The sequence below is a fragment of the Myotis lucifugus genome, unplaced genomic scaffold (genome assembly GCF_000147115.1).
Source record: "Myotis lucifugus unplaced genomic scaffold, Myoluc2.0 scaffold_223, whole genome shotgun sequence".
Lineage (NCBI taxonomy): Eukaryota > Metazoa > Chordata > Mammalia > Chiroptera > Vespertilionidae > Myotis > Myotis lucifugus.
In genome coordinates, this window is record NW_005871271.1 from 1,829,818 (window position 1) to 1,854,866 (window position 25,049).

General features: G+C 35.9%; 1 protein-coding gene across 8 annotated transcripts in view; it reads right to left on the reverse strand.

Annotated features, from left to right (window-relative positions):
• The window catches only part of LOC102422911 (ankyrin repeat domain-containing protein 26), a 106,600-nt gene that overhangs the window by 62,570 nt on the left and 18,981 nt on the right, over positions 1–25,049 (reverse strand). For 5 of the 8 annotated variants that reach the window (XM_023761968.1, XM_023761967.1, XM_023761966.1 and 2 more), the window contains exons 6-12: positions 23,494–23,527; positions 20,790–20,853; positions 16,372–16,432; positions 16,076–16,278; positions 6,392–6,521; positions 6,050–6,111; positions 1,484–1,577 (exon numbers count right to left, since the gene is read on the reverse strand). In XM_023761968.1, the coding sequence (XP_023617736.1) occupies positions 1,484–1,577; positions 6,050–6,111; positions 6,392–6,521; positions 16,076–16,278; positions 16,372–16,432; positions 20,790–20,853; positions 23,494–23,527 (648 nt within the window). The remainder of the gene's footprint in view (positions 1–1,483; positions 1,578–6,049; positions 6,112–6,391; positions 6,522–16,075; positions 16,279–16,371; positions 16,433–20,789; positions 20,854–23,493; positions 23,528–25,049) is intronic. The other 3 variants (XM_023761971.1, XM_023761970.1, XM_014463861.2) reach the window with 2 other exon arrangements.

Below are 25,049 nucleotides of genomic sequence, written 5' to 3' on the forward strand. Positions count from 1 at the left end.
ATATACTCTACTTTCTTTTCTTTCCAAAATCAGTTTGGTATATTATACTAGTCTTTAAATGAGTTTTATAAAACAGCTATCCTTTCAAAACCTGAGTTATCATAAAAAAACAGCCAATGCTTCTATATTCAAATTACTCTCACTGGAATAAAAAATACTGATGTAACATATATCGTGATGTCCGATACGCATGAGGAAGATAAATGAGGAGCTACAGTTTACCCCAATTCTAGCACTCCCTCCTGCTACCAGTATACTCTGGAGCAGCAATTATCTAATCTTTTGTTTCACTGCCAATATCCTAAAGCTATCTAAAGTAAGGTCTCTCAATTTTCCTCAACTCCAAAATGACCTTAGCTAATGCCTTTCTTTCCTCCCTCCTAATGCCCCTTTCCTCTTCAAAAGTAATTTCTAGATCTGTGGTCTTAATTCTTCCCCTATTTCCATTCTTTTGTGAATTATTCCCACCATTTCTTCTTTCCTGTTTAGCAGTAGTATCTTACATCTATAATTTCTACTTCTTCATCTCTTTGCTTCCCTTTGGCTATAGACATGCTCAGAAATAAACACAAAATAATGCTTTTCATGAATCCTTTCAAGTCTTAAACTATCTATCCAAAGGCTCTTCTTCCAGATTTCTCTGAAGAGAAGTCTCATGCCTTCGACTTGGACACACATGGTCTGAGGACCGGACACGTTGGCGTGACCTGAGAGCTTGTGAGAAATGCAGAATAGCAGGCCTGCTGTCATCAGTTTTTTAAAATTGAATCTGCATTCAAAGCCATAAACTTTCTACTGGACGTTTTATCAGCTTATAGCTTCCTTGATCTCCCCATAACTGACTCTGCTTTCTCCTTTCCAATGCTCTTATTTTGGAACACATAATACTAACCTATAAAGTAGAAAAATTTTATGACTTCAAAAGTATAGTCATTTATAGCTGACCATAAATCCTTATGCTCATCCATGGTAGATAAAATACAGCTCTACATGATCAGATAACTCAATCCTTAATGCCTTCCCAATAGTGAGGAAAAGAGTAAGAGTGGGAAAATTTTGATGTACTTCTCTGACAAGTTTTGGCACTGGAAGCTGTCTTTATAGTCTTCCCACATTTCAAACACTCTGCTCTTTTTTTTTTAAAGAATTATTTTATTTTACCACCTCCCACTATATATACCTGCTTCTTTCCCCTTCATTTACTCCTTGTAATTTCTGCCTTTCTCATTCTTCACTCCCTATTTAATTCTTCTCCTCTTCCTTACTTCCTGACTTTCCTCAGGTCTTAGAATATCTTGAAATGGAACAAATAAGTCAGCTCCTGCAGTGGCACTCTCAATCTAATAAGATATACAACTTCTCGCCTTTTCACTTCTCACTATACATCTAACAGGTGATTTTCTTTGGCTATTAGAATATATAAGTATTCATGTTTTAAATCAACATTCTGTCAAAGGACCTTTTTATAAAATACAGTTCTTACCTTCTACTTGTTCATTTAGTATATATTTTCCTCTTTGATCTGCAGCTTCAGGTAAGTGATCAACAAACTTCTGTGGAAGACTTGTAGAGAAACTCTGTAAAAATTTATATCAATAATGAGTTACATAAAGATTTCTTAAGCCCTTTCTAAGAAAAATCTCAATTACTTACTTTAAAAGCAATTAGACTTAAAAATAAAAGAAGCATGTGTTGACCAAAACATTTAAATAGAAAACCTCATATATGCTCTCTGTATCAAGTTTTCATTTATCTTCATTTGGCTACTGACTGTATATTGAACATGGAAAGCTAGAAAAAATGCTTTCGTAGACAAAATACTGATATCTATGCACATTTTAACAAAGAGCTAACTTCAAAACACCTAATTCTACTTTGCATTACCCACCAAAATAAGAGGACATTTTGAAAAAATACCCTTTTAAACAAATTATTTAATAAGTACACTTGCTATGAATTTAAAATGACATTAATGACAGAATTCTTTTTAGTGTTTAAAAAAGATACTTGAGCCCGGTCTGTGTGGTTCAGTGGTTAGCACTGACCTATGAACCAGGAAGTCATGGTTCGATTCTTGGTCAGGGCACATGCCCGGGTTTTGGGTTTGATCCCCGGTAGGGGGCAAGCAGGAGGCAGTTGATCAATGATTCTCTCTCCCTCTCCTGACCTCTCTGAAATTAAAAAAAAAAAGAAAAGGAAAAAAAGATACTTGACATAATAGGAAACCTTGGAGTACATGATGTTGAATATAAATAGAACACTTTAAAACTTGCTTCATTTAGGTACACTAAGGCTTAGATAAAGCTATTATTTGATAAAATTTTTGACAGGAAAAATGGTTGAATAAAATGTCAAAGTAGTAAGGAAAACTTTCCTTTAAATTGTTTAAATAATTGCAAAAAAACTATATATACTATTATGCAACTCTTCAAAAAATTATAGTAAGCTTTATAAGAGAAGAATAAGAACATTTACTCATTAACCACCTAAAATGTGCCAGGCACTTATTATTATGCACATTTTGTTTCTTTTCCACACACAATGATAATAACAATGGTATGACAATGGTTAACCTGCATCCTGCTTCCTGCTCATTCCAAGATGTTAGAGTAAAATGATAATCAGATGTTCTCTCTGTCCAGTATGCCCTTCTCCTAGTTCTTCACATGACTGGCTCCTTTATTTGGCAAATCTAGTCACACTTAGGAAGATCTTTTCTGACCACCTAAATTACATTCCCACTCCCATCCTATATAATAAAAGCCTAATATGCTAAGTGTCTGGTCATCCGTTCAACCAATCAAAGCGTAATATGTTAATGATATGCTAAGGCAGCTAAACTGCTCGCTATGACGTGCAGACCCTCCGACTAGTAGGTTAGTTTGCTGCTGGGGTCCAGCTGATCAGGACTCAGCGAGACGGGCCAGACACACCCTGGAACCCTCCTGCAGTCTCTCCCCAGCTGGCCAACCTCCCGCGTCCCTCCCCGGCTCCAATAGTGCACCAGTGGGGTCCCTGTGCCCTCTCGCAATCTGGGACCTCTAGGGGGATGTTGGAGAGCCGCTTTCGGCCTGATCCCACTCAACGCAGGAGCTGCCCCCGGGTGGTCAGTGTGCTCCCACAGGGGGAGCACTGCTCAGCCAGAAGCCAGGCTCACAACTGGTGAGCACAGCGGCAGTGGTGGTAGCCTCTCCCACTTCCGTGGCAGTGCTAAAGACGTCTGACTGCCGGCTTAGGACTGCTCCCCCCAGGAGGCTCCCGGACTGCAAGAGGGCGCAGGCCGGGCTGAGGGACCCCCCGCCACCGAATGCACGAATTTCGTGCACCAGTTCTCTAGTTCTAACTATAAACTCCCCCCATATTCTCTAACCCAGTGGTTCTCAACCTTCCTAATGCCGTGACCCTTTAATACAGTTCCTCATGTTGTGGTGACCCCCAACCATAAAATTATTTTCATTGCTACTTCATAACTGTAACTTTGCTACTGTTATGAATCGTAATGTAAATATCTGATATGCAGGATGTATTTAGGTGACCCCTGTGAAAGGGTTGTTCGACCCCCAAAGGAGTCGCAACCCACAGGTTGAGAACCGCTGCAACCTAATATTCTCCATTTTCTTTATATGAAGCACTTGTAGTGACTTATAATGAACTGTTGTTTACTTGTTTTTCTACTCTTCCCACTCATGAGAGCCTAACCCCTCAACCTATACATTCAGTGTCTAACTGCCCAGCACATAGCTGCTATTCAATAACAGAAATTTACTAAGGACAAAACATGTAAGATCTCATTAAGAAGGCCTCAAGTACCAAAGCAGTATATACCTATAGGATATCTCCATTAATAGTCTAAAAAAAATTTATCCCCCAAATTAGAAATCCTCATACCCAAACTTTCCTATTTTTTTCTTGATACTACTGCCATTTTATTGTCCTTCAGGTTTATAGAAAGCATCCTTAGTATTTAGTAAGTCACTGAATACCACTGTTATCTTACATTACATTTCCATAGTACCCTTTACAGTTTACAAAATGTTTTCATATTGTTACTACAATTGTTCATCACACATACACAAAAGGTAGATACTACAGTGGAACCTTGGTTCTCGAACCTAATTTGTTCCGGAAGGCTGTTCGACAAGTGATTTGTTCAAAAACGGAATCATTTTTCCCCATTAGAAATAATGTATATTGAACTAATCCATTCCAAATGATCCCCTGCTTTAATCTTTCTTATATACAGCACATGTCTAATGTACTGTTTAATCCATAAATAAACAATTCTTTTCTTAAATTTATTGAACCCCTCCTAGTAGCCTTAAACAAATTTTTCATATATCACTGGCTCTGAAATGCTATCACTGGCTAACTGCTTTTTCATTTATCCAATGAACAGCAGTGTTTCTACCTATTCAATTGCCTGTGATTGTTGTTTTGTGAGTACTTTCACACTGCTAGCAACACTGGCACTCTTGATGGCTTGTCTATGTTTTTAAATTGTGCTAATCCTCGATTTTGCCAGCGACAAAAGCATTCTTTCCTTTGTTTGTTGTGTGAGAGATGCTTTTTGTCATGCTGAGGTATCAGCAGGAAAGGGTTATCCTGTCAAAAACTGAAGTTTTGGTCCACAATGGAAACATTTTTTCTGAGACTGGTCGAGAACCAAATTGTTCCAGATGGGAGAAATTCGAGAAATGAGGTTTGACTGCAGTACCATTATTATGAATGAGGTCACCAACGTTCCAACAGGTTAAAACAAGTTTTCCCAATTTCCCATAGCTAGTCAGAACTGTTCCAGGATCTTAGACATCAAATACAGTGTTTGTACTATTAGGCAGCAGATGCCTGTAACCAAAAGATCACAGCTGTCACCTTAGATCAGCTTATCATGTTTTTATATTTATATTACTACATGTATGGCTGTCATAAAGGTACTCAATGCATGCTGTTTTAACCATACAAAACAACTGTTACTTACCAAAACACCACTAAACCAAATTGTTATTATTATAATCCTACATATATTACTATTCACTATGCTTTACTTTCTCTGGAAATGTTCCTTGCAGATCTACTTGACAATCCAAATAGAATAATACTTCGAAGTCCCAGGCATTTTCTTTTCAAGTGCCAAGTTATTAAAAAACAAACAAACACACACAACTATAATCCAAACTGTCCTCTCTGAATCTCATCATTAGGAGTTTTACACATCCATATAAATCACAGAAACATACATTTGGCCATAGAGTTGACCTGGAATAATTCTTTAGTTTTTAGATAAACTTAACTTCAGAACCAAACTGATACTTATGACTTCAAAGCCTTAGCATTTTATAGTATACTATCCTGATCTCATTAGGTAAATCTTGCAAATTAGCAGAATTATACTATGCAATATTATTATACAGGGTGGGGCAAACATAGGTTTGCAGTTTTAAGTATATGAAGCAGAGTTTATTCTTGTATTATTATTTATTAATTATTGTATTATTTTCCATATGAACAGCTGTAAACCTACTTTTACTCCTCTCTGAATTTAGCACATAGTTCTTTTATTAATTATTAGAGAGCGGCAGTGCACAGATTTGTGCACCAGTGGGGTCCTCAGCATGGCCTGCAGGGATCGGGCCGAAACCCAGCCAGTCCAATGCTCGTCTGCGGCTCCTGCCTGCCGTTCTTGCTCATGCTCATCCTGGCCCTGCTGTGCCGCAGGCTCACGCCCAGTCAGTACCAATTGGGAGAGGCTTGTGCCGCCACAGAGGCGCTCACCAGCCTTGAGCCCTGCGTCTGGCACCCGTCAGTCAGCTGAGCGGTGCACCCGCTGTAGGAGCGCACTGACCACCAGGGGGCAGCTCCTGAATTGAGCGACTGGTCAACCGGTCATTCGGTTGCTTAGGCTTTTATATATATAGTTAGAAAACATAAGAAAATAATTTTTATGGGCAAATGTAGAGGTGAGAAAAGTAAAGTTAAAGCATCCCTTTTATGTTTTAACATCATCAATGCTGATATTTAAAATAATAATAATAATAATGGTAGACAGTACCTCAGAATCCCAAGGTGATTCTGTATCTTCGTCTTCTCCTAATCCTAATGCTGACATTTTATCTATAAAATGTAGTCACAGATACATTAATGTGAACATTTTTACTATGAATTTTAAATACATATATAAGTCTATCTCCATTTATGAATATTTCAATAAAATAAAAATAATAGCAGAAAAGACTTTCAGCAAGACGAAGCATTTGCAGGAAGAAAAAGATGGTAGCAGTTGGGATACTTTTGAATAAAGATAGCAAAAAAATACTTCTAAAAATGGATAACATTTGGATCTATTCAAATTAGATTTGTTTATATCAAAAAATATAAACAGTCACTAACTTACCACTACTACTATTTTTGTGATCTCCATCAACATAAGTCAAATTGTCATTATTTATTTGGCTCTTTGGAGCACTTTCAATAATATCAATACCATTTTCTTTTTTTTTAATTGTTGGCTTTATTGCATCTTCCTATAAAAACGAAACAAAAACCCAACTTTAGAAAATGTCATATTCATTCACTTGCTCACTCAGTAGGACAACAAATATTTACTGTATCTATCAATCATAGACACTAACCTAGAAGCTATAAATAAAAGATTTTGTCCTATATTCTAGTAGGGGTAGAGATACATGGAAACAATAAAGGGAAAAGTATCATTTGCTAGTTCTACAACTGAAGTGAATAAACTACAGTAAGGGCGCAGAGGAGATAACAGTGGGTGTACCTGGGAAGCTCAGGAAATGATAGAAATCAATCTTGAAAGATATACTAAGTGCAGTAGGAGGGTGTGAAGGGCATTCTAGAAAGAGCAGCATGAACAAAAGTATAAGGTCTGAGACAACACAGTAAGTGAGGATACCAAAGTAATGTGATAAAACTGGAATGGTGAAATGGAATGGAGAGAGAAAACTGGAGAATCAGAGCCTAATCAAAAAAGGGAAGTGTCTTGCTCGCATATGAATTTTACCCACAAGTAATGGAGAGAAACTAAATAAGCAGAGAAGCTACATCATCACAAATATATTTTAGAGCAGTCACTCTGGCAGCAATGTAAAGATGAACATAAGGGGAGCCAAACTAGAAAGAATATTTAAAAATTAAAAGTGAGAAAGTAAATTAATGATATAAAAATGGTAGCAGGTAGAAAATATTAAACTACTTGAGTGACTAAAGGTGGTGATTTCAGGGAGGATTGGAGTCCAGAATTTTCATGCTTCAGTGTTTTAGTGCTGCTATGTAGGAGGACGGGAAAACAGATGACAGTAGATTATAGAGAGTCAGGGAAGAGAAAGGGTCAGGGGCAATGTCTTCAGTTTGGGACATAACAAATTTGAGGCACCCAGAGGACTTAGAATAAAGATCTAGATAAATACGCTTGAAGTAAAAATAGATGACCTTATCCACGAAAAGCATGTGATGTTAAAAAGTTAGATTTTTGTAAAATATACTACACTGATATAATTCAATAATGCAAACCTACACAGAACTTCTGAAAATGAAAACAAGAGCAGGGGAAAAACAACATGTAATTCAAATGTTTAATTATACACTTCAAAATTTGCTTCAACAACATAAAATAACCTTTTACAAATATATGCAAATATTTCTGGGAAATTTTGGCAATAAGCATTTTAAGTTTAATGAAAATGCAATGGTAAAAGACCAATTCACAATTGTAGGAGACTCCATTTTTAAAAATTAAGTTTAAAAGGCAAGTTTTAAATTGTAGAAGAGAAATGCTTACGTGACTATAGAATTATGAGGCATTTTTAAGTAAGAAAGAAAACCCTATTTTAAAATTCACATGACTTTCTTTTTTTTTTTTTATATATTTTGTTGATATTTTACAGAGAGGAAGGGAGAGGGATAGAGAGTTAGAAACATCGATGAGAGAGAAACACTGGTCAGCTGCCTCCTGCACACCCCCCACCGGGGATGTGCCCACAACCCAGGTACATGCCCTTGACTGGAATCGAACCTGGGACCCCTCAGTCCACAGGCTGACGCTCTATCCACTGAGCCAAACCGGTTAGGGCTCACATGACTTTCTTAATGGCTCTAATTGCCTGTCTACTCCATATAGAATGCAATTAAAGATGTATTAAAATATCTAGTATAAAAACTAATAAAACTATGAGTATCCAAGTTAAAGACTGAAATCTTCAAATACATCTATGATTATCAAGGAGCGAATGAAAACGGGACTAAAAAAATCAAGTAACTAGGATGTCTGAGATTTAGATATGAAAGAATTTTTATTTTAGGTTTAACAACTATGAATACCAAAGTTAATAAAGTTTCTTAAGAATAATAAGAAATGCACCTATTGCTGGAGATATTTGAAAAAGTAAAAATTATCTTTCCTTTTTTATTTTATAACAGCATTTTATATCAAGAAAATAATCAATTGTGATTTCATTTATTTGATGTGTGCATCATGTGTCCATAAATTGAAGATATTATCAGGAAAAGAAAAATCAGAATCTTTAGCTCCAAAAGGCTAGGTGAGCTGCCCACAGTCTTGCAGTGTAGGAAATGGGACAGAGTGGGCTCAAGCCCAGGCTGCCTGTCTCCCAAGCCCACCCTGGGACCACATTCTGCTCTACCATTCCTCTCCCTCCCTGCTCCGATTTCATGCCTACCTCTGGTTTATTCTTCTTTTTGTCCCCATTCCTGAAGAAACCCTAAAGTAAAGCACTGTTTTAGGCACTCAGAGAACAAAGAGAGGGAACGTGTTGTAGTCTGTGTGCCCTCCCAGCCCTGCTCAGTCTGATCCTGTCCTGGAGGAGGCTGCAGACAAGAGCTTGGAGATGTTCTATGTATCATTGTTTATAATGGGAAAACAACTAGCTATCCATCCATAGGGGAGTGAATAAATAACATGTGATGTCTGCACAATATAAATCTTTGCAGCCACTGCAACAAACCAAGTAGCTGCTTAGAAAACAATGTTAACTGATATGTCTTAAATGAGCCCACTTGATGATTTTAAAATGTAAAACATGATCTTAAGGAAAATGACTTTAGCTTTTTCCATAAAGTACAATGCTAGCTGTGAGTTTGTCATAGAGGATTTTTATTATGTTGAGGAATGTTCCCTCTATTCCCACTATGCTAAGAGCTCTTATTGTAACTGGATGCTGGATTTTATCAAATGCTGTCACTGAATCTATTGATATGATCATGTGATTTTTATCCTTCCTTTTGTTTATTTAGTATAACACATTAATTGATTTGCAGATATTAAACCAACCATGTATACCAGGGGTAAATCCCACTTGACCATGGTGTATGATCTTTTTAATGTATTGCTAAATTTAGTTTGCTAATATTTTTTTGAGGATTTCTACATGTATGTTCATCAGGAATACTGGCCTATAATTTCCCTTTTTTTTTTTTTTGGTAATATCTTTGTCTAGTTTTGGAGTCAGGATAACACTGGCATCGTAAAATAAGCTTGGGAGCCTTCCCTCCTTTTGAATTATTTGAAATAGTTTCAGAAGGATAGGTGTTAGTTCTTCATTGACTGTTTAGTAAAATTCACCTGTAAAGCCATCTAATCTAGAACTTCTGTTTGTTGAGAGTTTTTTTATTATTATTACTGATTCAATTTTATTGGTAGTAATTTATCTGTTCAGATTTAATATTTCTTGATTTAATTTTGTAATATTTTGTTTCTAGGAACTTGTTCATTTCATCTAGGTTGTTCAATTTTTTAGTATATAATTGTTTTTAGTATCTTCTTATAACCCTTTGTATTTCTGGGGTATCAATTGTCACTTCCCTTTCATTTGTGTCCTCTCCCTTTTTTTCTTAATGAGTCTCATAAAAGGTTTAGCAACCTTATTTATTCTTTTAAAGAACCAGTTCCTGGTTTCATTGATTTTTTGTTTTGTTTTGTTTTGTTTTTTTCTTATGGATTATACTTCATTTATTACCTCTCTGATCTTTATTATTCCTTTCCTTCTACTCTTGACTTTGCTTGTTGTTCTTTCTCTAGTTCCTTCGGGTATAAGGTTAAATTGTTTGATCTTTTTCTTGTTTCTTAAGGTAGGTCTGTATTAGTATGAATTTTCATTTGTCTCAAGGTATCTTATTTCTTTCATTATCTCATTGTTAACCCAATCATTGTTTAGTAACATGTTATTTAGCCTCCATGCGTTTGTATGTTTTTCAGTTTTCTTCTTGTACTTTGTGGCCAAAGAATATGCTTGATATAATTTCAATCTTTTAATATTTATTGAGACTTGTTTGGTGACCTAAAACATGGTCTATCTTGGAAAATGTTCCATGTACACTTTTTAAAAATGTATATTCTTCTCCTTTGGGGTGAAAACTCTAAAAATATCAATTAAATCCATCTACTCAAATGTATTATTTAAGTCTGCTATCTGAAAATTCTATCTATTGATGTCAATGGGGTATTAAAGTCCCCTACTATGACTGTATTACTGTTGATCTCTCCCTTTATGTCCATCATGATTTGCTTTATATATTTAGGTGTTCCTATGTAGAATGCATACATGTTTACAGAGACTATATTCTCTTGTTGCACTGATCCCTTTATCATTATGTAATGTCCTTCTTTGTCTTTTACTATAGACTTTTTTAAGTCCACTTCACCACTTTTATTCAACATAGTATTAGAAGTTCTAGCTACAGCAATCAGACAAGAAAAAGAAATAAAAGGCATCTAATCTGGAAAGGAAGAAGTAATACTATCATTATCTGGAGATGACATAATACCATATATAAAAACCCTGAACAATTACACCAAAAAACTATTAGAACTGATGCATGATTTCAGTAATGTAGCAGGATACAAAATTAATATTCAGAAATTAGTTGCATTTTTATACATCAATAATAAACAACCAAAAATGAAATTAAGAAAACAATCCCATTTATAATTGCATCAAAAAGAAATAAAATACCTAGGAATAAATTTTTAAACATATTTTTATTGATTTAAGAGAGGAAGGGAGAGTGAGAGGGAGAGAGACAGAAACATCAATGATGAAAGAGAATCATTGATTGGCTGCCTCCTACACGCCCCCTACTGGGGATCAAGCCTGCAACCCAGGCATGTGCCCTTGACCGGAATCGAGCCCAGGACCCTCCAGTCCGCAGGCCAATGCTCTATCCACTAAGCCAAATCAACTTGGGCAAGGAATAAATTTAACCAAGGAAGTAAAAGACCTGTACTCAGAAAATTATAAGACACCGGAAAAAAAAAAAAAAGTAAAAGAAGATGCAAATAAATGTAAGCATATGCCATGCTCATGAATAGAAATAATTAACATTGTTAAAATGTCCAGACTACCCTAAACAATCTACAGATTCAACATGGTCCCTGAAAAATACCAATGGCATTTTTTACAGAACTAGAACAAATAATCCTAAAATTTATAAGGAATCACAAAAGACCTTGAATAACCACAGGGAATCTTGAAAAGGAATAATAAAGCCGGGGGTATCACTCTACCTGATATCAAACTATACTACAAGGCTATAGTAATGAAAACAGCATGGTACTGACATAAAAACAGACTCATAGACCAAGGAAACAGAATAGAATACCCAAAAAATAAAGCCATGCTTCTATATTTAATCAATATATGAAAAAAAAGCAATAGTATACAATGAAGGGAAGACAATCTCTTCAATAAATAGTGATGGAAAACTTGGACAGATAAATTTTTTAAAAATCTAAAACCCTACACCACCTTCTTATACCATATATAAGGATAAACTCAAAATGGATTAAAATAATTAAATATAAGACCTGAAACCATCAAAGTTCTAGAGAAAAACAAAAAACAATAAATTATGACATTACTCTTAGTAAAATTGTTTTCTGATATGTCTCCTTGGGCAAGGGAAACAAAAGAAAAACAAACAAATGGGACTACACCAAACGAAAATGTTTTGTACGGCAAAGAAAACCATAAACAAAGCAAAAAGACAACCTACTGAATGGGAGAACATATTAACCAATAATACATCTCCTAAGGTGTTAATATCCAAAATTTATAAATTACTTAAACAACTCAACACCACCACCACCACAAATAATCTAATTAAAAATGGGCAGAAAACCTGAATAGACTTTCTCCTAAGAGGACATACAGATGGCAAAAAGGCATATAAAAAGATTCTCCATGTCACTAATCATCAGAGAAATGCAAATTAAGACCAGTGAGAAATTACCTCATACCTGTCAGAATGGCTAATCAACAAACAACAACTGTTGGTTAGGATGTGAAGAAAGGGAACTCTCGTGCAGTTGTTGAGATTGCAAATTGGTGCAACCCATATGGAAAAACAGTGTGGAGTTTCCGCAAAAAAATTAAAAATAGAACTACTATATGACCTAGCAATTCCACTACTAGGAATATATTTGAGAAATCCAAAACACTAATTTGAAAAGATATATGCATTGCACCCCTCTGTTCACTGCAGTGTTTTTTATAATAGCCAAGATATGGAAGCAACCCAAGTACCCATCAATAGACTATTGGATAAAGAAGATTTAGTGAATATTTACAATGGAAAATTACTCTAACATAAAAAAGAATAAAACCTTACCATTTGTGAAATGGATAGACCTATAGGGAATTATGCTAAGTGAAATAAGTCAGACAAGACAAATACCATATGATTTCATTAATATGTGGAATTTAAAAAATAAAATAAAGAAACAAAAAAACAGAAACAGACTCATACATAGTGAACAAACACTAAAGGGTTGCCAAATGGGAATGGAGTAGAGGAGATAAGGGAAAGAGGTGAAGGGAATAGAAATTTACAAAAAATAGTCAAGGGGATATAAAGTACAGCATAGGTACTAGTATTACCAGGGGGATAACTTTATAAATTATATAACTGTCAAACCACTATACTATCCATTTTGCTGTTGTTATTAATCCTCACCTCAGGACATTTTTTCCATTACTTTTCAGAGAGAGTGGAAGGTAGGGAGAGAAAGAGAGGCAGAGAGAGAGTCAGAGAGAAACATTGATGTGAGAGAAACACATCAACTGGTTGCCTCCCACACGTGCCCCAAGTGGGGACAGGGAGCAAACCCACAACCCAGGCACCTGCCCTTGACTGGGAATAGAACCTATGACACTTGAGTCCAAGGGCCAATGCTCTAACCACTTAGTCACACTGACCAGGGATATGCTGTACATTTGAAACAAATATTAAATAACACTAATTGCCAACGGTAACTTTTAGATTATAAATAAAGTGTAACATGATCTTAATTTAATCGATTAGTTGTTGTTATGACAGTATTCTTTATTTAGTGAGGTAAAGTTCATAAAACATAAAATTAACCTTTATAAAGTGAAAAATTCAGTAGTATTTGGTATATTCACAATATTGTGCAACCATCACCTCTAGTTCTAAAACATCTTCAATCACCCCAAAAGGAAACCCCATTCCCATTAAAAAGACACTCCCAATTCCTCCCACCCCTAACCCCTGGCAAGCACTAACCTGCTTTCTATCTCTATAGATTAACTTATTCTGGGTATTTTATATAAAAGAAATCATACAATTAAAAAAATTTTTTTAAATGAATCTTTACAGAAAAAGGTAATTATTATTATTTCTTTTTATTTAGGAGAATTTCAGTTTAAAATTTATTTGTCATTTAATGAACAGAGATTAAGAACCTCATTTACGCCTGGCTGGTGTGGCTCAGTGGTTGAGTGTCAACCTATGTACCAGGAAATCATGGTTTGATTTCAGGTCAGGACACATGCCCAGGTTGCAGCCTCAATCCCTAGTAGGGGACATGCAGGAAGCAGCCTATCAATGATTCTCTCTCATCATTGATGTTTCTATCTCTCCCTCTCTCTTCCTCTCTGAATCAATTTAAAAAATATTAAAAAACAAGAAAAAAAAAGAACCACATTTACATAATTTTTTATTTTAAGTCATGAAAAAAACTAAATAAAATGCTTATTTATTTTCTCTCTCTACTGACAAAAAAATCTAAAACACCTATCCAGATTATACCAAACAGTAAGATAAGTTAATTTAGAATGTTAAGTATATACAAAACAGTGAGATGTTAGAAACAGCAAGAAAAAGAAGGGCCAAAAATTCATAATTCTTATAAATCTTGTAAGACCTAAAACAGATTTCAAATTGCATTATTTAGGAACATAGGTTTTGCTAGGTAAAATATAAGATGTCAACTTATTAAACTTCAATGTGAGGATTTAAAAAAAAAACATACTTCAACAGTATGGAGTTTCCTCAAAAAACTGGAAATGGAACTCCCATTTGACCCTGTGATCCCACTTCTAGGAATATATCCCAAGAAACCAGAAACACCAATCAGAAAGGATATATGCACCTATATGTTCATAGCAGCACAATTCACCATAGCTAAGATCTGGAAACAGCCTAAGTGCCCATCAGTAGATGAATGGATTAGAAAACTGTGGTACATCTACATGATGGAATACTATGCTACTGTAAAAAAGAAGGAACTCTTACAATTTGCAACGGCATGGAGCTGGAGAGCATTATGCTAAGTGAAATAAGCCAGTCAATGAAGGAAAAATACCACATAATCTCACTCATTCATGGATAATAGAAACCATTATAAACTTTTGAACAATAATAGATACAGAGGCAGAGCTGCCTCACACAGATTGTCAAACTGCAGCGGGAAGGCTGGGGAGGGTTGGGGGGCAGGAGGGAGGGGGGTAAGAGATCAACTGAAGGACTTGTATGCATGCATATGAGCATAACCAATGGACATAAGACACTGGGGGGTAGGGGAAGCCGGGGTATTGTCAAGGGCGGGGAAAAAAAGGACACATATGTAATACCCTTTGTAATGCTTTAAGCAATAAAAAATAAATAAAAATAAAAAAAATAATAATAATAAAAAAAATAATAAAAAAACATACTTCAAATTAAAACTTTAATAGCTCTGACTGGTGTGCTCAGTTGGTTGGAGCATAGTTCCTCGTACCTAAAAGGGGAACCTTTTTTCTGCCAAGGGCCATTTGGATATTTATAACAACATTCGCAGGCCATACAAAATTATCAACTTAAAATTAGCCTACTATATTTGATCAAACATTTAATTAACTCACACCTACTGCCCTAGCAGGGTATGACCAAATGATTTATTGGGCCTTATAGGGCCCACAGGTTGGACGTTCCCTACCCCTGAGTCAGGGCAAAATACCTAGGTTGCAGGTTCAATCCCTGATGGGAGCACATACGGGAGGCAACCAATTGATTTTCTTTTCTTTCTTTTTTATTTGCTGGATTTTCTCTCATACATCAATGTGTCACTCTATCAAATCAGTAAAACATGTCCTTGGGCAAGGATTAATTTCAAAAATAAAAATATTACTAACCAAACAAAAGTGAGAATTAAATTTCCTTCAGTTCTTCATAAAAATCAGCTATAACTAATTCATAAGAGTCTGAGAACTTTTTTTTTCATTAACTGGCTTTCTTTTCTTAATTTGCATTTAAAATTATTTCTATCATATTTCATAATATGAGTTCCTACCATTACTTAAGTCCCTATTTCTGTTGTGTCTTTATAATAATCCCCTTATCTTCACTTTCTTATTAAATTTTTTTTTTCATCTTGCTCTTCTTAAATGAATTTTTCCCCTTCATCATCTTCACATTCATCCACCGGTTCTTTCTAGTTGCTTTCTAACTTCTTTCCTTCCATTATGGCATACGTAAGAACTGTTTATTCCCATTAACCTGTATAAGTCCTAATCCTGTGCACATATTGCTCTACTTATTATACTTGTTTTCTATTAAGATCTTGAGGACTTCTATTTCTTTCTGGAATCCTTTTCATTACTATAAGGATTAGGGGGATGGTATGTGAAAAATCATTTTACATGCAAATTAAGAAAAGAAAGCCAGGTAATGAAAATAAAAGTGCTCAGACCCTTCTGAATTACTTACTTATAGCTGATTATTATAAAGGAAAAAACTTTAAAAAACAAATAAAACAACTTACCTTTGTAAGACCAATGACTGCTGAAGACATAGGAGAAGCTTTTAGAACAGGTTCAAGTGATGAAAAGGCAGGTTGAGAAAAGCCCTGGATTTGTTCTGATGTGTTGGGAAAGGTTTCAACCACATCTTCATTTTCACTATGAAAATTATTGTCCTCATATAAGGTCCTATTTTCTGATCTCACAATGGCATATTTTGCTTCTACTACAGTAAAACAAAGTAAAGAATACATAAAAAATATCTGTAATTTCAAATCAGTGAATAACATCAAGAACAGACAGTCTTCAAATAGCTTACTGTTTTTCTGGGATTGTTGAATAGCAGTCTTTAGCTTTGCTAAGCTTGGCTTCATGAAATTCTAGAAAAAAAAATCATATCTTTAAGTATCAAATTTGATAACAATAATGATAATATTCACCATTACTATATGATCTCACACAAAAATGGAATCATTCAGATGTAGAGTTGTATTCCAGTTCTGCCATTTACTAACCTACATCTTCTCATGGGGTTAGGTTTATAAGATGACATAGCAAGCCCCAAAATGTTACCATTTTTACCTGTAAATAAATATTACCCAAATACTCTGATATCAATAGATTATAAAATTTATCCCTAGGTAGTTTATAGGACTGTTGCAAAAAAAACTAGTATTAAGAAATGTAAATTAGTTGTTGTATTTTGTAATGTATTTGCCTGATTTCTATTGACATGAATTATCTCTTGTGGGGGAAAGTACGAGAGTTTAATTTTTAGTAATATCATGTTTAAATGGGTTGGAATTGCAAAAAGTATGAAGTTGTTTCTTCTATTCTGTTTATAAAAAAGCTAAGAAGAAATGATTGTTTAAATTCAACTCCCTCCAAGAAAGAGAATATAAAAGACTAAATCTGTGGGGCAATGACTCATGACTGAGAATAGTAAATAGAAAGTCATGACCAAATATGTTGACAATGGAGACAGAGATGGACTGAAAACACAGACACTGAAGAAATGTTTTCTACAAGGGAAAAAATAGGCTGGTGGTAAATCAGAAGGAAAAAGGTGGGAGAAAAGAAAGAAAGGAATAAAATGAGATATAATCAGTTAATCAAGTAGTATAAGCTTAAGACAAGAAAAACAAGGAAAGCATAAATACAATATAATATGAAGAGAAAAATATATAGAATTTCAGTACATATGAATATCTTTATAATCCCTGAATAATATATTAATTGGTGTTATTAGGACTATGAATAAAAGCCTGTTTTATATTTAATTATATTACATTAAAGTACACAAAATATAAAACTATATAAATATATTATATATAAAAATATTACATAAAATATATAAACTTTTATAAAATAAATATATTACATAATACATATAAAATGTATAAATATATAAAAATACATAAAATAGAGGTTTTTGTTCATAGTATAACCCTAATAAACTGATTTAAAGGAGAACTGTATGGCTTGAAAAAACATTTAATGGAAGATGAGATGGGGCTAAAACATGAGGAAAAGGTTAAAACATTTTAGTCTAAAATCAAATTGAAGGATACAAAAAAATACTATAATTCAGTATCTACATATCACAAAATTCTCATTTCCTTCTTATTTATAACATATTTCCTCAACATAACTCAATAGAACTTATATATCCTAAACATTAAAAGAGACTATTATGGTTAAGCCATATTTCTAGAAATTCAATTAATTTAATTAGATTGTTTGATGTCAGTATATATTACTTGCAACATTTCATTACACAGCTCTACATTTGTCTGTTCATTTATATACATTTAAAAATATTAAAAATGCTTCTTAAATTAAGACCTTGTAGGTGCTCCAGGATATGCACAATTATGTTTCCTAACCACTAGTAGCTTATAGTGATGCGGGGAATTTAAAATGAATATTTAAATAACTATAATTACAACAATCTGAAAATTTGAACTTTTAAAAGGTGATATAGGACTTTGGGTAACTATTCTTTTTAAATATAATACAAAACTTTATTTTCTTGGCTTCTGGTCAAGATGGCGGAGTAGGTAAATGCTGTGCTCAACTGCTCCATAACCACATCAAAATAACAATTAAATTGTAGAACCACCACCCTTGAGGTCCACCTGAAGACTAGCTGAGCAGAATTCTTATAACTAAGAATATCAAGAAGAAGCCAAAGACTGGTAGGAGGGGCAAGATGTAAAATGGACTGGTCCTACACCCATGTTTTCCAGTTAAGAATTGGGAGGGATATCTTAGCTTCATTGGTCTCGCAATGACTGAGCCCAGAGCAGCAGTATTGGGAAGAGGAGTCCCCACAGCATCTGACTTTGAATATCAATGGGAATTCCATCCTGTGAGACAGAGGGCTGCTAGAGTCCCTGGTGTTTCTCTTAGAGTCCACACACAAACTCACTTACTCACTCACTGACACACTCACTTTGAGCTCCAGAGCGGGACAGCAGCTTGAAAAGCATCAGGGACATAGGAGTAGGAACTGAATGGTCTGATTTCAGGGCAAGGGTGGAGGAGAAGCTCTCTCCACCATTTTGTTTTTTTATTTAGACCTCCCCACACAAAACTGGCAGGTGTAGGTGAACTCCCAACCTCAGTCTCCATCAAATTCCCCACACCCTGGTGATTTCCTGAGAACCCATCACAGCCAATTCATGCACAGGCCAGAACTTCTCTCTGTGGCTCTTATTAACAAGCTGCTGGCCTCGGCCCATGCTGTGGATTTCCCTAAAATCTCATAAAGGTCCAGACCATGGCACGCCCTGTAACTCTTGCTAAGCAGCCTTCAGTCCCAACAGTGGCAGCCAGATTCGGATCACAATATAGCTTCTCCCAGGAGCCTCCAAGCCAAGCGCAGGCACCCACCAACCACAGATCACTTTGAAGCTCCTACCAGGTGTCCCAGGCAAGCCATAAGCAGGAGCTGACAAGGTACTGCACTGGAACCCTTCCCAAGAGGCCCCAGAAATTCATCCAGTGACAAGCTTCAGATCACACTAGAGCACCACCCAATTAGCTCCACAAACCCAAAGGATAGACTCAACAGGCACCGGAGCCCGCCACAGTAAATTTTACTCCATGAGGTTGATCCCCGAATACAACAGCTCATCCACTATAGTCAGGACCAGTCATGACACACATCACCCTGAGGTCCAGTTTCACCCACTGATGTGGCAATAGCAATCAAGGCTCAAGTACAACAGGAGGGCACATACAACCCACATAAGGAACACCCCTAAAGCATCCACCTCAGGTGATCAGAGAGACTATACTATACCACTGGGCCCCATAGAACACCAACTACATAAGGTCACCCTGCCAACACTGGGAGACTTAGCAACTCTACCTAATACATAGAAAAAAAACCAGACAGGCAGTCAAAATAAGGAGACAAAGAAACATCCCAAATGAAAGAACAGGAAAAAATTTCAGAAAAAGAAATAAACAAAATGGAGGCAAACAATCTACCAAGTAGAGAGTTCAAAACACTGGTTATATAGATGCTTACTTGATTTAAAAGAAGAAGAGATGAACCCAGTGAGAACTTCAACAAAGATAGTAAACACACAAAAAAGACATAGAAACCATAAAAAAATAGTTAAAACCAAAGAATACAATAATTGCAATGAAGAATACATTAGATAAAATCAACAGCTGATTAGATGATGCAGAGGATCAATTCAGTGATTTGAAAGACAAGGTAGCAGAAAATACCCAAGAAAAAAAATAGATATTATATGATATTGTTTTGGAACTGAGAAGCACTAGGAAGATTTCATGATTACTACAATAAGTAATTAGATCCATTTAAGAATTCATTTAGGCATATTATAAAAGTCATGTTGATATGATTTAAAAGTCACATTAAAAATTCTTATCCTTGACCAAATTTCAAATCTCCTCTATTGTGGGAAACTTTTCCCCAATATAATTTTCTATCACTATATATTTTCCAGCTCTTTCTCTTTTTCAGCCCCTACCTTCAGTACTAACTAAAGTAAATAAGAAATGCAGTGCATCATATTTCTACAAATACTAGAGGCCCGGTGCACAAAATTTGTGCACTGGGGTGGGAGAAGGGTGCCCCTCAGCCCAGCCTGCGCCCTCTCCAATCTGGGACCCCTCAGGGCATGTCCGACTGCCAGTTTATGCCCGATCCCTATGGGGATGTTGTGAGTCAAACAACCCTCTCACAATCCGGGACTGCTGGCTCCCAACCGCTTGCCTGCCTGCCTGCCTGATTGCCCCTAACCAATTCTGCCTTCCAGCCTGATCACCCCTAACCCCTCCCCTGCTGGCCTGATCACCCCAACTGCCCTCCCCTGCCAGCCCGATCGCCCCCAACTGCCCTCCCCTGCCGACCTGTTCGCCCCTAACTGCCCTCTCCTGACGGCCTGGTCCCCTCCAAGTGACCTCCCCTGCCGGCCTGGTCACCCCTAACTGCCTTCCCCTGCTGGTCTGGTCGCCCCTAACTGCCCTCCCCTGCTGGCCTGATCGTCCACAACTGCCCTCCCCTGCTGGCCATCTTGTGCGAGGGTGTGACAATTTGCATATTACCTCTTTATTATATAGGATAGTTTTCTCTAACCAATTTCCCATTATAATCATAAAATAATGATAGGTAGACCACTACTAAATTTCAAGAGTAAGTACTGCACAAAACTAAATTCAGAGCAGGAAAATTAATTTTATGACAGAGCATTTCACCTTGGTATCAAAATCGAAGTCTTCATCCTCTGATGTAGGCCATGAATCATCAATGCCAGGTTTGCTGGAAAATAACCAACAAAAATAAGTGAGTTCATTTTTTTAAAAGATCAACCAAAAAAATTGAGTGAAAGGTCAGCTATCTGTGTATTAGATGAAGTTTCTTGATATAATTAAATTTTGGCCTGTTTTTTAAAAAGTTTTTAGTTACCTACTTCTACCTCCACCACTCCTCCAGCCTGTGAACTATTCAATAAAGGCACACTCTAAGTTCCCATAAAAAAGGGTGACAGCCAATTACTGGCAAAGCCTGAAGTTAATTTGTTTTCACCAAAAGTCCTGAAGTCTGAATTGAAAATCCAATAATGGCTGACATAAGTTAAAAAAATCTGATGACCTAAATCAATGTGGAAATTACACTTTCTTCTCCATTGTCTGTCCTTGGTTCAAAGACTAATCTATAGCAGTCAAAAATGGCAGTCTTGGTTCTTTAGGATGAAAACCACCTAAAACAATACAGGGAGTTCCTTGAAATGTTTAAAAGTTAAATGTCCAAATGTTGAAGAAAAGACGTATTTGTTAGCCTTCCCACTCTCAGATCACTCTTCTACTCTTCCATAGGCTCCATGGCAGTCTCCAACCTTTAAATCGTCAGCCTCTGAAGGCACAGACTCCTGAAACAAGGATGGGCTCAAATGACCAAGATTTGGAGCTCTCTAATTCCCTGCTCCTGGAAAACAAACTAAATGGAGTCGCAATGATCCACTCATAACATAGGTGTGTCACCTACTGCCCAACTCCACTAATGATTGACAGCCAGTCCTTCTGCCCAACCCTGCCTGCACATGGGAAGCACACCAGCTAACTGGGAAAGGAAGTAGAGGTGAGAAGACACCTGCCTTGGGACATAGGTCTATGCAGTTCAGCATCTCCAGTCTCCCAGGACTCAAGGGGACCTAAGCCCCACTCTGTAAGTCAGAATTCAGGTAGATGATACCAGTCCTGTTTGCAATAAAAAGAATCTTTCCAGTGGCTCAAATGATTTTAATACCTTTCTTCAGAAACAGTGACTTTTGATAGTTCCTCCAATTAAAGAAACAAAAGACCAGCAACTTCTTCAAGACTCCCTTGAACCCTTTATTTTATTTTTTAAATATACTTTTATTGTTAGTATTATAGATATCTCCCTTTTTCCCCTCCTCCTCCTCCCATCCTCTACCTCCTCCCGCTTCCAGGTTTTCACTACTGTATTCTATTGCCCGTGTCCATGGGCTAGGCATGTAAGTATGTAAGTTCTTTGAATCCTTTATTTTAATCTGCCTTTCTATACAACTCCTAACATCATCTGGTCTTCCTTGCTGTAACCTATCTTTAACTTGTCATAAACCCCAATATTCTGATATTTTTTCCCTTATCTGATCTCTCATCTCTTTTCTAAAATCCACATTCCTATCCCAACCCAATGCTGTTCCTCTTGAAACTTGGATTTACCTGTTAATTTCATTCTTATCTTCCTCCACTGCATTCACTAAACACACGCCCTACTTTTCTATTATTAAAACACTCACCTACAGGATGATAAAAAAGAGTACTAAACTTGAAACCTGAATTTACATCTCATGTCCACCACTTAACCATATACAAATAAGTCATTTTAATTTCTTTGAGTTTCAAATTCTTCCTGCAAGTAACCAGTTGGCCAGGATGTTAAAAACAGGTTGAAGTACTAAAGGGTGTTTTGATTAATTAATTGCTAAGATTCCTTAAACTCTTGAAATTCTATGTGCTTTTGATTCTGCCTATAGAAAAATGGAGAACACATAGCTGACAGAAGTGGAAAAAAATAACATGAGAAAAACACCAAGAACAGCAGAGAAGAAAATAAAAAAGCAAAAAAAGTCATTAAAAAAAAGGACTCTAGGAAAAAACTTCATACAACTAGGCAAAGTTAGTAGTCTGAAGGGAAAGCCAGACTAGGAAGTCAATGAGTAGAGAAATCAATTAGAAATATCCTCTTAATAGATGGTGAATACAATTGACATAGTAACATGGTCCATACATAGATATTCTTCACTTACAGAGAAATAATTCATTTCAAGAAGAACAGATACCATTATACTTAAAAACACTTGCCTGATTAGGGCTTCCATAGATAAAACCTTTGGTCTGGCCATAGCTAACTGAGATGTGCCATAAAATCTTTGATGGGTAAAAGGAGGTACTATTTAACACTGCAATTGCCAAGTATAGTAACACAAATGCTTGGACTAATTGAGTATCTTAGGAAAACTCTAAATCAGAGTTAACACGATTAGATTTTACTTTCTGAGTTGCCAGAAATTGAGTTAACACAATTAGATTTACTTTCTGTATCTCGATGCCAGGGCTACAGAGGAACTTATTAGTGTTTGTTGAGGGACAACAGAATAATTTGGGAGCCAAGTAGGTTGATAGTCAAATCATGGGTCAGCCATTTGCTAACTATGGAATCATGGGTCAATTAATCAACCTCCCTGAACCACAGTTGCCTCATTAATAAAAAGTAGGCTACAATAGCACAGCTACTTTGCAAAGCTATTGTGATGACTATATAACACATGTTAATTACATAATATAGTGTCTAGCCCAGGGTAGAACACTCCAGAAATGTTAGCTGCTTTTCACTGTATTCCCTTAGTTAATATATAATTTTTAAAAATCCTACCTCCTTAAAGAGTCTTCTTCAGAGCTCTCATCTGCTATTAAAGAAAAAATAAAATACATTTAAAAACAACAACAGAAAAATACAGGACTTTGAAAGTACCAGACTGATTCCTGTGAGACCTTGTTGGAATCACACCTGAAGACTATACTAGAGTGAACATCAATGATACTATTGGTAGGCCATTAATACATTATTTCCTCTCCTTTATATATCAAATGCAAGAAAAAAAAAAGAGAACGGGATCTATCATAATTTGACACCTACAAGTAAACTGCTATCTACAATTATCATAATCTTTATCAAACCCCATCAGATTGACAGAAAATGGTATCATTAGCAGAATCAGTATCATAAACTAACAATGTCAAACTTAAATAGCATGATTTTTCTCGACTCCTTCCATTAAGAGCAGTTAGAAGAGAGTGTACTTATTTTGCTGTGACACAATACAACTTTTCCAGCTCTTCGGTGAAGACTAGCCATTTCAGGATGAAACACTATCACAAAAAAGCTTGGTTGCTAGGCACTATATTTTGCAGCACAGCAAAACATAGGAAACAGACTCTTTCTGGCCCTATTTCCAATTGCAAGATACATATGGAAGACAGTGATTCCAGTTGTATAAAGTATAACCCCTTGAGATCATCTCCTTCCATTGATAGAGTCCACCTAGAACTACTTCACAGAGCAGGGTGGTCCAAACTGTTAGTGCTCTGCAGTAGTGCATGAGGTCATTTTTCTCAACCCTCCCCATTATATGGCAAATGCCTGTAGAAATCATGCTTTTTGAGCTCATATGGCATATGTCATGAGATCCTATGCTGATGAACAATAACAACAACAAACCACAAAGGTCAAAGAACATCTTGGATAACTATGTTCAATTACCTTGAAATTTAAATTTTTTAAACATTCAAAAAGATATCCTCTGTATGATTCCAACTATATAACATTGAGGAAAAGGCAAAATTAAGGAGATAGTAAAAAGATCAGTGGTTTCCATGGTTTAGGGAGAAGGGAAGGATGAATAAGCACAGAACAGAGGATTTTTAGGGAAGTGAGATGATTCTACATAATCCTGTAATGTGGGATATGTGTCATCACACATTTGTCAAAACCCATACAATGTATACCACCAAGAGTGAACCTTGATGTAAACTATGGACTTTGGGTGATAATAATGAGTAACTATTTAGGCTGATGTGTGATACATGATGACAGTCAGAAAGTTATTTCACAGAATACCTGTCCTTAAATTAGTTTTTCTTGATACTTGTTTTAGAGATTCCTGTAGATCTATATCCATTTGAATAAAGGCATGAAAGGAACAAATGAAACAATGATGTCAGAAAATAATGTGAAACAAGCAATAATCCTATTTTAATCAGAATAAAAAATAAAGAATTCTAATGATTGACCACATATTCTATGGTATGAAACTTTCTGTAAAGAAAATAAAAACATGACACTGCCAATTTTCTCCAACTAAGCATGGTTTAATTTCTTTTTATAATAGTTGTGAATCAATCAAATAAGTGGGATAACTACAGAAAAAC